A 14364-nucleotide genomic window follows, 5' to 3' on the forward strand; every position below is an offset into this window, starting at 1 on the left:
TTATTGGAATATGTCATGATAACTAATCTGGTGTACGGAAACCTTTAAATGAAAGGACAACTACGTTAATAGCAATCCCCATCAGGGCTGAAACGCTACAACAACAGAATTAATGGTGTCTTTAAAATAATATGAAAGAAAATGATTGCCCACATGCAAAGCCAATAACATGCATTTATTTGATTTTCGCGCCGCTTGTCACTACCAGAATTCGGTAATATAAAACAAAGGTTAATTAGTTCATTTACAACCAAACCATTACATTAGTCCTACGACTCTATAAATCTTTATCCCGGGTCTCTGGAATTGAAATTTTCCACTTTGTAGACAATCACATTAACATGGTAATCTCTACTGCTACTGAAATACATTCGCATACACAGATACGTACATTCATATATATACTGAAATCCATTGGAAAAGCACACCTAAGTTTCAGTTGTTGTTGCTGCCATAATATATCGTATGTGTGTGGTTGTTATCGAACATACCTCTGTATACCTACCTACCAGAATACATCCAGTTATACTAGAGTGACACACACGCACGCACACACGCACACACACACACACACACACACACACACACACACACGCACAGAGAGAGAGAGAGAGAGAGAGAGAGAGAGAGAGAGAGAGAGAGAGAGAGAGAGAGAGAGACAGACAGACAGACAGACAGAGGGAGAGCGACTGACAGACAGACAGACAGGCAGGCAGACAAACAAACAAACAAACAAAAATCAAACATATATACAATAATCTGCAAACTTGTAACACATTTGGATACAGTTATAATAGAGTTAAAACAGATTCTGTGACGTTGAAACGGGGAAGTACTCGTAAAATAGACTATAACTTCTGTCCATAACCGTTACTTGCCAGAAATATGTGCGTTTTTTAAATTAAATTTTTAAAAAATCATTTTGTAGTATTACAAATACCAGGGTGACCAGAAACACTTCGGGTTTACGGACATGGATAATCTAAACAATAAAATCTAAATAATGTCTGACTTCAATTATTTAAAACGGATATAATAGTGAAACATACGCCGTAGTGTTTAAAAACTAGGGTTTGTCGCTTTAATGAAATGCCACGTTGCCGATAATAGTCGCTAATGGCGGTGACTTATTGCCGATAGTTGTTAATGATGAATAATTGCCGTTAACACATGCCGTTTTTACCTTTATCTGGGAAAGAATGCTGCTGTGATCACACCCTACTACATGAATTAATACGAGGATACGTAATAATTGTCATGGTCGAACTCGGTTCTAGTCGTGGGACAGGACGTAGCCCAGTGGTACAGCGCTCGTTCGCTGTGCGGTCGGTCTGGGATCGATCCCCGTCGGTGGGCCCATTGGGCTATTTGTCGTTACAGCCAGTGCACCACGACTGGTAAATCAAAGCCGTGGTATCTACTAATCTGTCTGTGGGATGGTGCATATAAAAGATCCCTCGTGCTAATCAAAAAGAGTAGCCCATGAAGTGGCCACACCGGGTTTCCTCTCTCATTATCTGTATGGTCCTTAACCATATGTTTGACGCCATATAACCGTAAATAAAATATGCTGAGTGCGTCGTTAACTAAAACATTTCTTTCTTTCGGTTCTAGTCAAAGTCTGGTACCAATACCCGTAGTTTTGTGGAAGACGAAACTTTGGTCATATTATATTATATAGCTGTGACAATTTCTCACTGTTTTACTATTTGCTTTTAATACATTTCTGTAAACCGGTGGGTTTTGTTTTGTTTGTGTTTGTTTTATGTGGGTGTGGGTAAGTTTTGGCACGCTTCCATCAGAGATCTGTTCAAGCACGCCTGTCGTGGGAACAACCCCTGATTTCGCCAGAGTTCTGTTCAAGACAGGTTGTTTTTGTTATCATACAATCACAGATTTAACTATAGTCAGATCAATCATTCTATTTAAAAAAGTTGGGTGGGTTTTTTTGTAAATAATTTCAGTTTGGTTTGACCTAAGAAGAAAAATAAAAGTGTTTTGGAAATAACAAAAAACAACAACAAAACAAACACCAAACCACAGAAACAAAACCCTATTTTTGTGTGCAATTTACAAATCGATCGGCTCAGAAATAAATAACCTGTACTTAATTCCATCTAGTATGAAAAAAGGCGTTCCCTGTGAGACGGACTGTAGGTTACTACTGTGACAAAATGTTAGGGTAACAAGAACTGACCTAACTGTGCATATAATATATGTGCTAAACCTGTTGGATATACTCAACAGAATTAATGATAAGTAGACCGTTTGGTCAGAGTCAGCTCGAGCCACTATACCGACTTGTCTCTCACTTACCACTAACAACTATTACCCATTGTCCAGATACCGGGGTGTGTGTTCCCAGGAGAGCATGATTGAATCTATGCATAACCTAAAATGTGACTTAAACAAAACAAAACAAAACCACCGTAACAAACCAACCAGGCATAACACCATAGCTGAATAGCCAATGCACCACAACTGGTCAAAGGCTGTGGTATGTGTTTTTCAGTCTGTTGAAAAATGCATATAAAAGATCTCTTGCTGATAATGGAAAAATAAGAATTTGTACAATATCATCAACCAAATATCTCGTTACAAAATCGTTACCACACATTGTAGAGTATTAACGCACCTTTACCTCTCTAAATTTGAACCCTTCTGGTCGATATATAAATTATATGAACCGCCTCACCGTGGTGCTGCCCAATGTTTTTGTTAATTACAAATGTTTACGCCGTAACATGCCTCATTTACAAATAATATCGGGATTATATTGATCTGGTGGGTTAATATGCGTTGGAAGTGTGATGTCCGTGTAATTAGCACTTTGCTCTCCACCGGGTGTTCAGGTTTAAGTCGTCTTCGTTAATCCATGGGGTGGGATTTTACTCAGTCGGTTGAGCGCTCGCCTGAGGTACTCGCGTCGCAGGGTCGAACCACCTCGGTGGACCCATTCAGCTGACTATTTTTCTCTCATTTTAGCCAGTGCACCGCTACCGGTCAAAGCCGTGGTCTGTGCTTTTCTGTCTGTTGAAAAGTGCATATGAAAGATCCCTTGCTGCTAATGGAAAAATGTAGCGTGTTTCCTCTGATGACTACGTGTCAGAATTACCAAAATGTTTGACACTCAATAGCTCATGATTAATTAATTAATGTGCTCCAGTGGTTTCGTTTAACAAAATAAACTTTAACTGTCCATCGGGTGTGCAGGTAGTCGTCTTTGTGAATCCAGATGGAGAATCATGCGTCAAATTACCTCATAAGAACTGCGCAAAAGTTTAAATTTTGGCCTTAATCCTATGGGACATTCGAAATTCTATAGCATCACAACTGCGCGCCCTTCCAGCTACCGATCCTAGTCAGGCTGCTTTTCAGCACTTGCCAGCGTGGGCACTCCCTTCTCCCACCCACCCAAACCCCTTTCCTGTCCTGAATGAAGGAGCAGGCGTAAGTCGACACATGCGCCCATGACAGGCGTGCGCTACAACAGCTTGTTCTGAATGTGCACGTTAATCCCTATGACCTGACCTGACCTGATGGGGTTAGGGTAGCAGTCAGTTATTCAGAATGTTATGAAAAACAAATGGGACATTATTTATTTCGGAAATTATTGTTAAGGATTGCCTATATTTCCATTTCAAATACGTTATTAGTGTGGCGCCATTGCTTTTATCCAGATTGGGTTATTTCTCGTTACAGCCAGTGCACCACGACTGACATATCAAAGGCCGTGGAATGTGCTATCCTGTCTGAGGGATGGTGCATATAAAAGATCCCTTGCTATTAATAGTAAAAATTATCAAGTGTCCTCTCTAAGAATATATACTACTCAAAAGAATTTAAGGGTCAGACGATATTTTCGACATTATTTTCTGAATGTCAATTATATTAGCTAGACCATAATGTCACGCATGGTATTGTTCCATTTTGACGAAAGTGGGTCTAAGCAACCCATAAATGAATTAAAATCCACTGTCATTGACACTGTCGACTAGTTCTAATGGCGAAAACATGCTTACATTTGCACGTAAATTAGGGCGAAAGCGAAAGGTCTGCTAAGTGCCCATAACTTGCGTTTTCACAAAGCGCTTCATTTGCACGCTTTGCACGTGTATTCCATGTTACCAATGCTGAATTTCCGTATAATTGGAGCTTGCGTTCGTGTACGGTGCACACTCCAAATTCGACAATGGTACGACTTCAACTGACTATCGAAGATCGAGGAAGGGCTATTGCTTGGCTTCAGGATGGCAATACGCAAAGAAATGTTGCTCTGAGACTTGGTGTCAGTCAGTGTGTTGTTGGCCGACTGTGGCAACGGTACCAAGCAACGAATTCTGTTCGAAATCGTCCACGTTCGGGAAGACCCCGAAGCACTACAAATAGAGAGGACCGCTACATCACCAATATGGCTCTACGTCAACGCACAACCACTGCACGCCGATTACGTGACAATCTGCGGACTGCGACTGGAACTCGAGTGTCGGATCAAACCATACGCAATCGTCTGAGAGCCAATAATCTACGCTGCCGTCGCCAGGCTGTTCGACCACCACTCCTACCACGTCACAGAACGGCCAGACGTCACTGGTGCAAGCTTCATCTGCGGTGGCAACGTTTTCAGTGGGGTCGAGTGATGTTCACTGATGAGTCCAGGTTTAGTCTCCAGTTCAACGACGGTCGGGTTCGTGTCTACAGACGTCCTGGGGAGCGCTTCGCTGACGTTAACGTTAGACAACGTCACCGGTTCGGTGGTGGCAGCGTCATGGTGTGGGGCGGCATCTCTATCCACCACAGGACCCCCCTCTATGTGGTGGATGGCAATCTGAATGGAATCTGCTATCTGAATGAGATTATCCGGCCGTTGGTTCTCCCTGGCCTTCAGCAGATTGGCGGCGAGGCAGTTCTGCAGGATGACAATGGACTTTCTCAGACAGGATGGATTGGCCAGCATATTCGCCTGACTTGGCCCCAATAGAGAACGCCTGGGACGAATTAGGCAGGAGAGTTCGGGATAACCATGCCCCTCCGGCCAACCTTCATGATCTGGGTCAACTTCTTATGGCAGAGTGGCAGGCCATTCCCCAAGAGTTCTTCAGACGTCTGATCAACAGCATGAGGCAACGATGTGTCGAGTGTAATTCGCGCCAGGGGTGGATTCACACAATATTAAACGAATGTTCTAATGTGTAAAATCCATGTTTGACAACCTTCAACTTTGACAGCATGTCATGTGACTTTCTTGTATACAGTGACGTTTATTTGTGTTTTTTTGTAAATATGGAACAATAAATTAAATTTTTGGTGTAGTTTACATCATCAATTTAATACACTCTGAAACTTATTTGGTTATAAATTTTTGACCCTTAAATTCTTTTGAGTAGTAATATATGTTTAGATTAATTACCAAATGTTTAATGTTAATCCAATTATAAATAAATAAATGTGCTCGTTAAACAAAACAAACACACGTGACCTTAACTGGTACACAGTTGAGATTTTAAATCGCGATAACTGTTTTGTCAGTCAGATTAAGTCATGCAAAAACCTGTCTTGAGTTCGTATGTTTGTCAAATATCAAATATACCAAGGTCCGGTTAGGTTTTATGCATTTAACTGAATTAAGAGTTATCTCCACTATTCAGCGAGCTCATGTGATCACTGGCGAGAACGCTTTCCATTCCACGAATCATACCTTGGATATACGACAGATGATGACATTCTAATTATAATGCCACGGTTCTGGACTGCTCAAGTCGTCCTTTTAGGGTTGATATATCTGATATCTTTTATTGACCTTAAGCCTAACAGCTCATCGGTTCAGCAGCAATAAATACATTACATCATGGTGAACAAATGAAAAAACATATGTTGCTGATCAATCTTCAAATGAAGTCATTGGACACAGTCACTAAATTGTGTACGCATTGTGAATAATTCGTTATGTGGAATGCGGACTTTTGACGTACGAATATGCCAGGTTCTCTTTGTAAAAATAACACCTCGCTCAACACACGTATGGAATCATCGACTATTTTACCAAATACCCTTTCGACTCTGCGCAGTGCAATGATACGACCATGATCATGTGTCATGTGTTTTGTCGTTCAAATTTCGATGTCAAAAAATCGATAACAGACCGAGAGTGCCCATTGACCAGCAAGTACTGAAGAAGGAAGGAAGGAAATGTTTTATTTAACGACGCACTCAACACATTTTATTTACGGTTATATGGCGTCAGACATATGGTTTAAGGACCACACATATATTGAGAGAGGAAAGCTGTTGTCGCCACTTCATGGGCTACTCTTTTCAATCAGCAGCAAAGGATCTTTTTATATGTACCATCCCACAGCAGAGGCTCAGTTCCCGCCATAGGCTGGCTCTCTCAGTTTTCTTGACCTTTCTGACCTATGACCCTGTCATTCTCATCATCCCAAATGTTGATGTTCCACTTACAACTGTACAATACCTGTGCTTGAATTAACGCCCTTTTTGAAATATTCATTTCTGTAAATCCAAGCTTATAGAGTCTAGATTCAAGACTCTAACAGAATCTGAGACTTTAACGTCATGGCAACGCCATACAGACTGCAAGCAGGGCCCGTGCTTATAAAACTTAAAGTCTAGATTTTAATAAAGTCCAGACTTTAACGTAATGCTATTTGAATGGCGTTGCCATGACGTTAAGTCCGGACTTTATTAAATTCTAGACTTTGAGGTTTATAAGCATGGGGCCAGGTGACGTCAATAGAGATTTGAGTGTAGATTCACGACCGTGGTTGACGCCATATTCCTAGAATCTCAAAACGGGTTTGACATTACCGCCGTGCGGGCGTTTGTATGAGACTGGGATTTGCAAAAATAAATTTAAACGATTAGACCCTTGCTTATAAAATCTTTATAGTCTAGATTCAAGCTCTACTGACGTTGCCAAGAAGTTAAAGTATCAGACTCTATTAGAGTCTTGAATCTAGACTAAACGTTTTATAAGCACCGGCCTGTATAAAACTTATACTCTAGATTCAACTTATTAATGACGTGACACGCATACAATTTGTATGCGTTACCATGACGTTAAGGTCTCAGACTCTATTAGAGTTTTGAATCTAAATTCTAAAAGTTTTATAAGCATGGGACCTGTGCTTATGAAACTTTAAAATCTAGACTCAAATCTTTAATGGCGTCACTTGCATGCAATTTACATAGCGTTGCCATGACGTTAATTTAAAGTTTCAAGACGTTAGAAACTTAAGTCTAGATTTCTAAACGTTTTATAAGCACGGGACCAGATATGAAGAAATTAATATTTCAGAGAAAAAAAACCTAGTCAGAAATACCCCGCGGTATTAAAAGATTACCCCAATACCTTTAATAATAAAGCAATCTTTGCCAATTTCCCCCTCCTATTATTTCAGTCTGATTCGAATCTGTTTCCGATCTGTCCCTCGCGACTCTACCTTATCAAATTAACGTTTCGACTTTGGCAATACCTCTATTAAAATTAATTGCAACCTGTGATAATGAAGATGGAAAGCAGCCATAAAAATCAGTCACTGCTTACTAGAAATTACGCTAAGCTACGAAACTAGACTGTTATGTCCCTTCTGAGATTTCAGATTTGGCATATCATTAAGGGCGCTCCGTGGTCTGGTGGCCAGACTATTGGTCTATTAAGCAAATGACATTGGCTCACTCCATTAGCGACTGTATTACAGTTTCACTTTTCTTTCTCATTTGTCACTTTCTAATTCCCATCTTACTATTTAAAAAAAAAATCGTAATCTGCAGCGATCGTAGTTCATTTGATGAATATCTCATTTTTTAATTCTTAATATTTAAAATTAATTTTTCTGCTGCGGTCTCAACCTACACCAACGTCTGTCAGTCCAGCCTCCATAAAGTCTATATTCTGATCTGTATAGTTTATTACGTCTCAAATGCTGACGATGACGATGGTGGTAATGGTAATGATGATGATTATGATGATGATGATGATGATAAAGATGATTATTATGATTATGATAATTATGATGATGATGATGATAATAATGATGATAATTATGATGATGATGATCATCATCATCATCATCACATCATCATCATGAACCGGCCTCGGTGGCGTCGTGGCAGCCATCGGTCTACAGGCTGGTAGGTACTGGGTTCGGATCCCAGTCGAGGCATGGGATTTTTAATCCAGATACCGACTCCAAACCCTGAGTGAGTGCTCCGCAAGGCTCAATGGATAGGTGTAAACCACTTGCACCGACCAGTGATCCATAACTGGTTCAACAAAGGCCATGGTTTGTGCTATCCTGCCTGTGGGAAGCGCAAATAAAAGATCCCTTGCTGCCTGTCGAAAAAAGAGTAGCCTATGTGGCGACAGCGGGTTTCCTCTTCAAAACAGTGTCAAAATGACCATATGTTTTATGTCCAATAGCCGATGATAAGATAAAAAATCAATGTGCTCTAGTCGTTAAATAAAACAAACTTTACTTTTTCATCATCATGATGTTTGTTTGTTTCTGTTTATCAACACCATTTAATTAATCATGAGCTATTGAATGTCAAATATTTTATAATTCTAAAATATAGCATTTGAAGAAATTCTCTGCATTTTCCCCATTAGCAGCAATGGTTCTTTTACAAGTAGGCGGGACATACCACGGCCTTTGATATACCAGTCACGGGCCACTGGTTGGGAGGGGTTAACCCAATCATAGAATGGATCCACCGATGAGATTTGATCCTACAACCTAACCACCTCAGACGAGCGCTCTGCCGACAAAGCTAGGTATCTTCCCATGATACCGGTAATGATAAAATACATGACCATGCTAATTGCAAGGCTGTCCTGATCAGGCTGCTTAAGCCCCGGTCACACTGTTCAGGATCGTCTGGCCGGATCCACGACGGTTGAATACCTCATGGAATACCCCGGATAGTGGTCTATCCGAGGTCCCCTACGGATGCACCACGGTATTAACTACGGTTTTCGACGGATAAACCAAGAGTTATTAAGGATAGGGGTTAGTTGACAACGGGGAGCGCTACGGGTCGCTACGGGTAGCTACGGATCGTTAAGGACCGGTACAGTTTATTACGGACCACAGCGGATTGTCACGAATGATGCCGGATCGTATCCGTGGCTAACCTGGCGTCCTGATCCTTGACAGTGTGACCGGGGCTTGAGGTACAAAGATCAAGCTTGCTTACTTATTAGTAAGTAGTAAGGGTTATTTTATGTGCTCTTTTTCCGCACACAAGATACCCTACACCACATTTGCTATACAAGTCGACAGGCATTGGTAATCTACAACAGTTTCTAACAGTTCCAACAGTTCCTAACATCTCTCCAAAGCAAGGCACACTCCTAAGTACTAACTATGCCAAAGTAGCTCAAATATCTTATCTTCTCTCATAGCATTGCAGGGTATTTCTGTCGAAATGGTTTTGCTTGAAATATTTGCTTTCGCTTCTCATAAAGTAAAATTGACTTGTGACTGTATATCACGAATATGTTCTATAACTAATGAGTAAGTTACCTACCTGCTATTTGTTCTTCGGTCAAGGTTAGGGCGGGGCCGTGGTTCTGCAAAAGATGAAACCAAACAACATTATCATCTCATTTTGTTAGGTGTTGGACATATATTAGACAAGAAGCAAATTTCTAAATGGCCACTGAGCTCTGTTCTGTATGGGTTTACTTTTGTTAAAGGGATATTCCTGAGTTTGCTGCATTGTAAGATGTTTCCGACTAACAAAATATTTCTACGATTAAACTTACATATTAAATACATTTTCTTGTTCAGAATATCAGTGTCTGTATATTCAATGTGATTCTGGTCGTCTTAATATTTGTCAGAAGCCCAAACTGGATTTTGTACGAATATTTTTTTTTTTTGCAAATAAAATGAAATTTAACCTAGTAAAAATATTAAAACGATCAGAAACACGTTTAATATACAGTCACTAATATTTTATGCAGAAAAATATATCTGATATGTAATTACAATCGTTAGAAAGTCTCTGTTAGTCGATAACATCTTAAAAATTGCAGCAAACCCAGGAATGTCCCTTTAAAAGGCAATTTTATACAGCTTAAGGCTCTCCTTTTAGTCCTATCCAGAAAACTGTTAATTACAAATAATTTTAAAACTAAAATTAAAAAAAAATAATAATCAAATTTATGATTTTCAGAAAATACAGGTTTTGGTCTACATTTTTTTCAGAGATTTAAAAAACAAAATGCAATAAAGAGATGATTCCGTATGGGACAAACTAGAGAACCGTATATAGTCTAGGCATATTTTGGAGATTTGAGACTTGTTAAGGCATTTTGGGTAGAATATGGTATACAGTCATTTTTACATGACTGGGACTTGCTGATTCCAAAAATGCTGTATACCTAACTGAATCTTGTGTTTTTAACCCCCTAAAACCCAAAACAAGATGGCCGCCAATCTTTCTATATGATTTCATTACTTCTCAACTAACTGAGATATAACAATGATCTAAGATATTTTTCTGACATAATAAGCATCCAGCAATTCAATAAAAACAAATTGAAGTATGTAGTATCAAGGTTTTGGTAATTTACAGGAAAGGTCAAGGTCAGTTTGCAAGTTGGTTTTCTCAATACAACAAGACATTGTATTGTTTCTCTCTATAAACGTAATTTGGCCTTCACTGTAGTTTTTACATGTTGTGTTTTGGATAATTGATGAAATTAAGCACCAAAGTATAACATTAGATTAATAACTAACATTTGAAACATGTTATTGTTATATAAACATAAACTTCAAATATTGCATTCAAACTCACACTGATAGACTTCTTACGTTGGGTCACACAGACATTAAATCTATTATTGTTCAACTACGTCAACGTTCATGCAGTTATCTGCACATTTGCAAGCACCAGTGCATGACAGTTTTACCTTTCTGCATTTACATTTCTGAGAGGAACAGATTGATGTGCAGCCACATGCAATTAGTTGCAAACAGGATGTTGGTACAGATGGTAGGGATACTAAAACTGGTTGAATTTGGTCATCTTTCAGTTCCCATCTGATAGTTGTGGCAGGTGGAATATTTAGAAGTAATGTACTGGCCTGGAGCCAAATGCTGGTTTGATAATGAACTCTTTATATGTGGTATCTTGCAGCATCACTTGTTGGAGGGAGCATTTCTGGACGCTGTGCATTTTTGAACAGTACATATCTGGCCTTGTTTGTAGTGGCTGCATTGGGAACTTTATAGATCTTACAAATTAATGACTCAGCATTATGCATTGTATGTTCTGTTAGAGGCTCTTTACCAAGGCCATCAAGCAGTTCTTTGTACTTGTAGAAGATATCAAGAGTTGTTTTCTTGGTGTGACCAGACAGGTATGAAGTTGTATCACAACCTGTTAGCGCATGAAAAGGAAGAAGTTGAGCTGTTGGGAGGTCTAAAACATGTGTATCGATAACCTCTCTTACTGAAATTAATTTTTTTGTTTTGTGTGTCCCTCCCTTTAACCACAAATTGGTGCACTTCATTCTTGCATAATGTGCAATGAGCAGCAGGAAAACATCAGTGTCTCTTTCAGAAACCACAATGGTGTCGGAACTTCATTCACACAGTGAAGCACAATTCGAGTATCGGCCTCCTCATGGTAACCCTGTAACTGTGTGATGTTGCTGTCTGGAGTGTTGCTTCTGACATCTGTTCCATCTGTGAATCCTCCAGCAACTACAATACTCTTGTCTGATGGGGATGTACTGATCAGTTCATCTGATAAAAATCAGTTTTGTTGTCTTGGTGTGATAGAAACCCAGGCCAGTCATGTGGTAAGGGTATTTGTCTTCACTCAATCTTTGTCCGAATAGCAGTTCCTCTCTTTCTCCTGACTTGATAGAATGATGTTCGTATCTGTCAAAAAGGATATCAATTCGACTGTACTTTGTACAGATTGGTAGACTGCCTGTACAAAAATATCAGCAAAATCACCAAATGTTAATGCATTTTGCGGCTTCCCTAAAGCAACAACCAATGCCTGGCCATCAATTATAAGTGTTGCACCATTAGGGATTTCTATGGTCGCTAGACAAGATATGTTCTTTGTTAGTTCTTCCATAAGCACTGATTTGCGTCCTGTGCGAAGACTACCATCCATCTGTGCAAGTGACAGAGGTACTGGCAGAAGTTCGTGCTTTAGTATGTCTTTTAAGTCAACATTTCAACCAGCTTAAGAAGCAATGAGTAGTCTTTGCAGGATAGACCGGTCTGCTTTTAATGTCTTCCCCTTGTCATTAGTCACCTTAGGAACATCATAAATGTTGGAAAATGCCAGTGACTTATTCTTTTGCAAAGGATCTCTGAACTGTTTTCCAAACTGTCCTTCACCAGTAAGAATCAGTCTGTCCCTCACAAATTCTCCAGCTTGCTTCTGCTCTCTGTCTCTTGTATGAAGCAACGACTCTGTAATCTCTTTTGTTGCCTGGTCCTTCGTTGCAATGTTGCACAGTGTTGCATCATCATGTTCAACTTCTTGGAACACACCAAACGTGTTTAGAACCTGCATAACTCTTTCTTCATCTTCACAATCTCTCTGTCTTCGGCTCTTGGTAGCTTCTTTGTGGACTAATGAATCATCGAGTGCAAGATCATAGAGCTGCCTAGTGACTGCTGCAATCTGTGCTCGTAGGTTAAATGATAAAGCCCTTCTACTTAAAACAGATACGGTCTTTGTTATTCCAACTATTCCACCTCCTCTCTTACCTGTTCCATTCAGCCATTCCTGAGACTGATCAGGATCCACTTGGTTGAATCTGGAATTCCCCACCCTCACTACAAAGTTTCCCTCTCTGAACTGCTCAAGAACATCATTGGGCAATTGTTTCATCTCAGCAAGGTATATAATACCCCATTTTGCATAATTTATATGATCATATATGTGAAAATAGGGAAGCATACATTGGAATGCAAAGAGGTGTAGCTCCCAAATGCTATCTCGTTGAGCACAGACAAACATCAACAGCACTTTCACCATCTGCAGATATTCCCACTATAGCATAAAGTTAGGATCTTCAGCATGTCTTTGACCAAACCGAGATAGTGCATTGCTAAGTCTTGGTGTATGCCAGAGTTATATCAACAAATATTCTGCTGGACCAATGTTAGAAATCTAAGGATTTTTATTTAGAATTTCAAATGTGGTCATCTACCCCCCCCCCCCCCCCCCCCCCACCGCTATTAGGTGCATCAATACCAAACATAAATACTCTATCGTAAAGACAAGTTGGAATATTTAATTACATATTTAAATATATTGTTTCTGTAAGAAAAACCCTATAACAGAATTGGGCTATTAGCTATTAGCTATTACACCTTAGCTGAGAAAAATAATATGGTTCTTCTTGTATTGAGGTGTTCTAGAAAATGTGACCTTGACCTTTCCTGTAAATATTTACGGTTATATCCTACATACTTGAATTTGCTACTACTACTGGGTACTTCAAATGTCAAAAACAGATCTGAGATGATTATAATATCTCAATTAGATGAAATCTAATGGTGACCATCTTGTTTTGGGGCTTTAGGGGTTTAAAAACACAAATTCAGTTTTGTATACAGCATTTTTGGAATCAGCAGGTCCAAATCATATAAAAAAAACAACAACTGTATACCATATTCTACCCCAAAATGCCGTAACAACTATTTTCTAGAGCTCTTTTCCAGTTTTGTGCCTAAACTAATAAGAAATGGCCCAAGGCCAATCTTGAGAATGTCAGTCGATCTTCAGACGGAGTAGAAAGAATGTGTTGTCCTGGTGAGTGGCAGTCCTCCTATAGCCAAAACAACTGACAGTGTATACATAAGAAAATACACGTAATATATACGAGAATCTGTTTTACAAATATTTTGTCAGACAGTTCTTTATCCTGACCGTACTAGAGATTAGACTACATAGACTACAACATAACGAGAAATCCAAACTGGACTACGGAAGGGATCGAACTCACAACCTTTCACAGTTCAGGTGGACGCTTTTTTCAATTAGATATCCACCTTGTTTCTCCGCTACCCCATTTCTCTATCTTTGTCTATTTCTATACATCGTTCTTTATGTTTCTTTCTTTCGGTTAAATTCTCCCCCAGTTTTTCTCTCTTCTTTCTCTGTTTCCATCTAATCGTGTTTTGTTTTTTTCTTCATTTCTGTTTATATCGTTCGCGTATTCACTATCACGATTTCTCTCTTCATACCTCCCCCATAGCTCTGCGTCTACGCTCTTTGGTTTCGTTCGACTCATTCTCCCCCTCGCTCGTTATCTTTCCTCCCTCCCTCCCCCTCTCTCTCTCTCTCTCTCTCTCTCTC

General features: G+C 39.6%; 1 protein-coding gene across 1 annotated transcript in view; it reads right to left on the bottom strand.

The window, feature by feature from the left end:
* Window positions 1-14364, bottom strand: part of LOC121380108 (calmodulin-A-like) — a 75749-nt gene that overhangs the window by 47228 nt on the left and 14157 nt on the right. Inside the window, exon 2 of the mRNA XM_041508880.1 lies at window positions 9553-9595. Within this exon, the coding sequence (XP_041364814.1) occupies window positions 9553-9595 (43 nt within the window). The remainder of the gene's footprint in view (window positions 1-9552; window positions 9596-14364) is intronic.

This window comes from Gigantopelta aegis, chromosome 8, assembly GCF_016097555.1.
Source record: "Gigantopelta aegis isolate Gae_Host chromosome 8, Gae_host_genome, whole genome shotgun sequence".
In the NCBI taxonomy this organism is placed as follows: domain Eukaryota; kingdom Metazoa; phylum Mollusca; class Gastropoda; order Neomphalida; family Peltospiridae; genus Gigantopelta; species Gigantopelta aegis.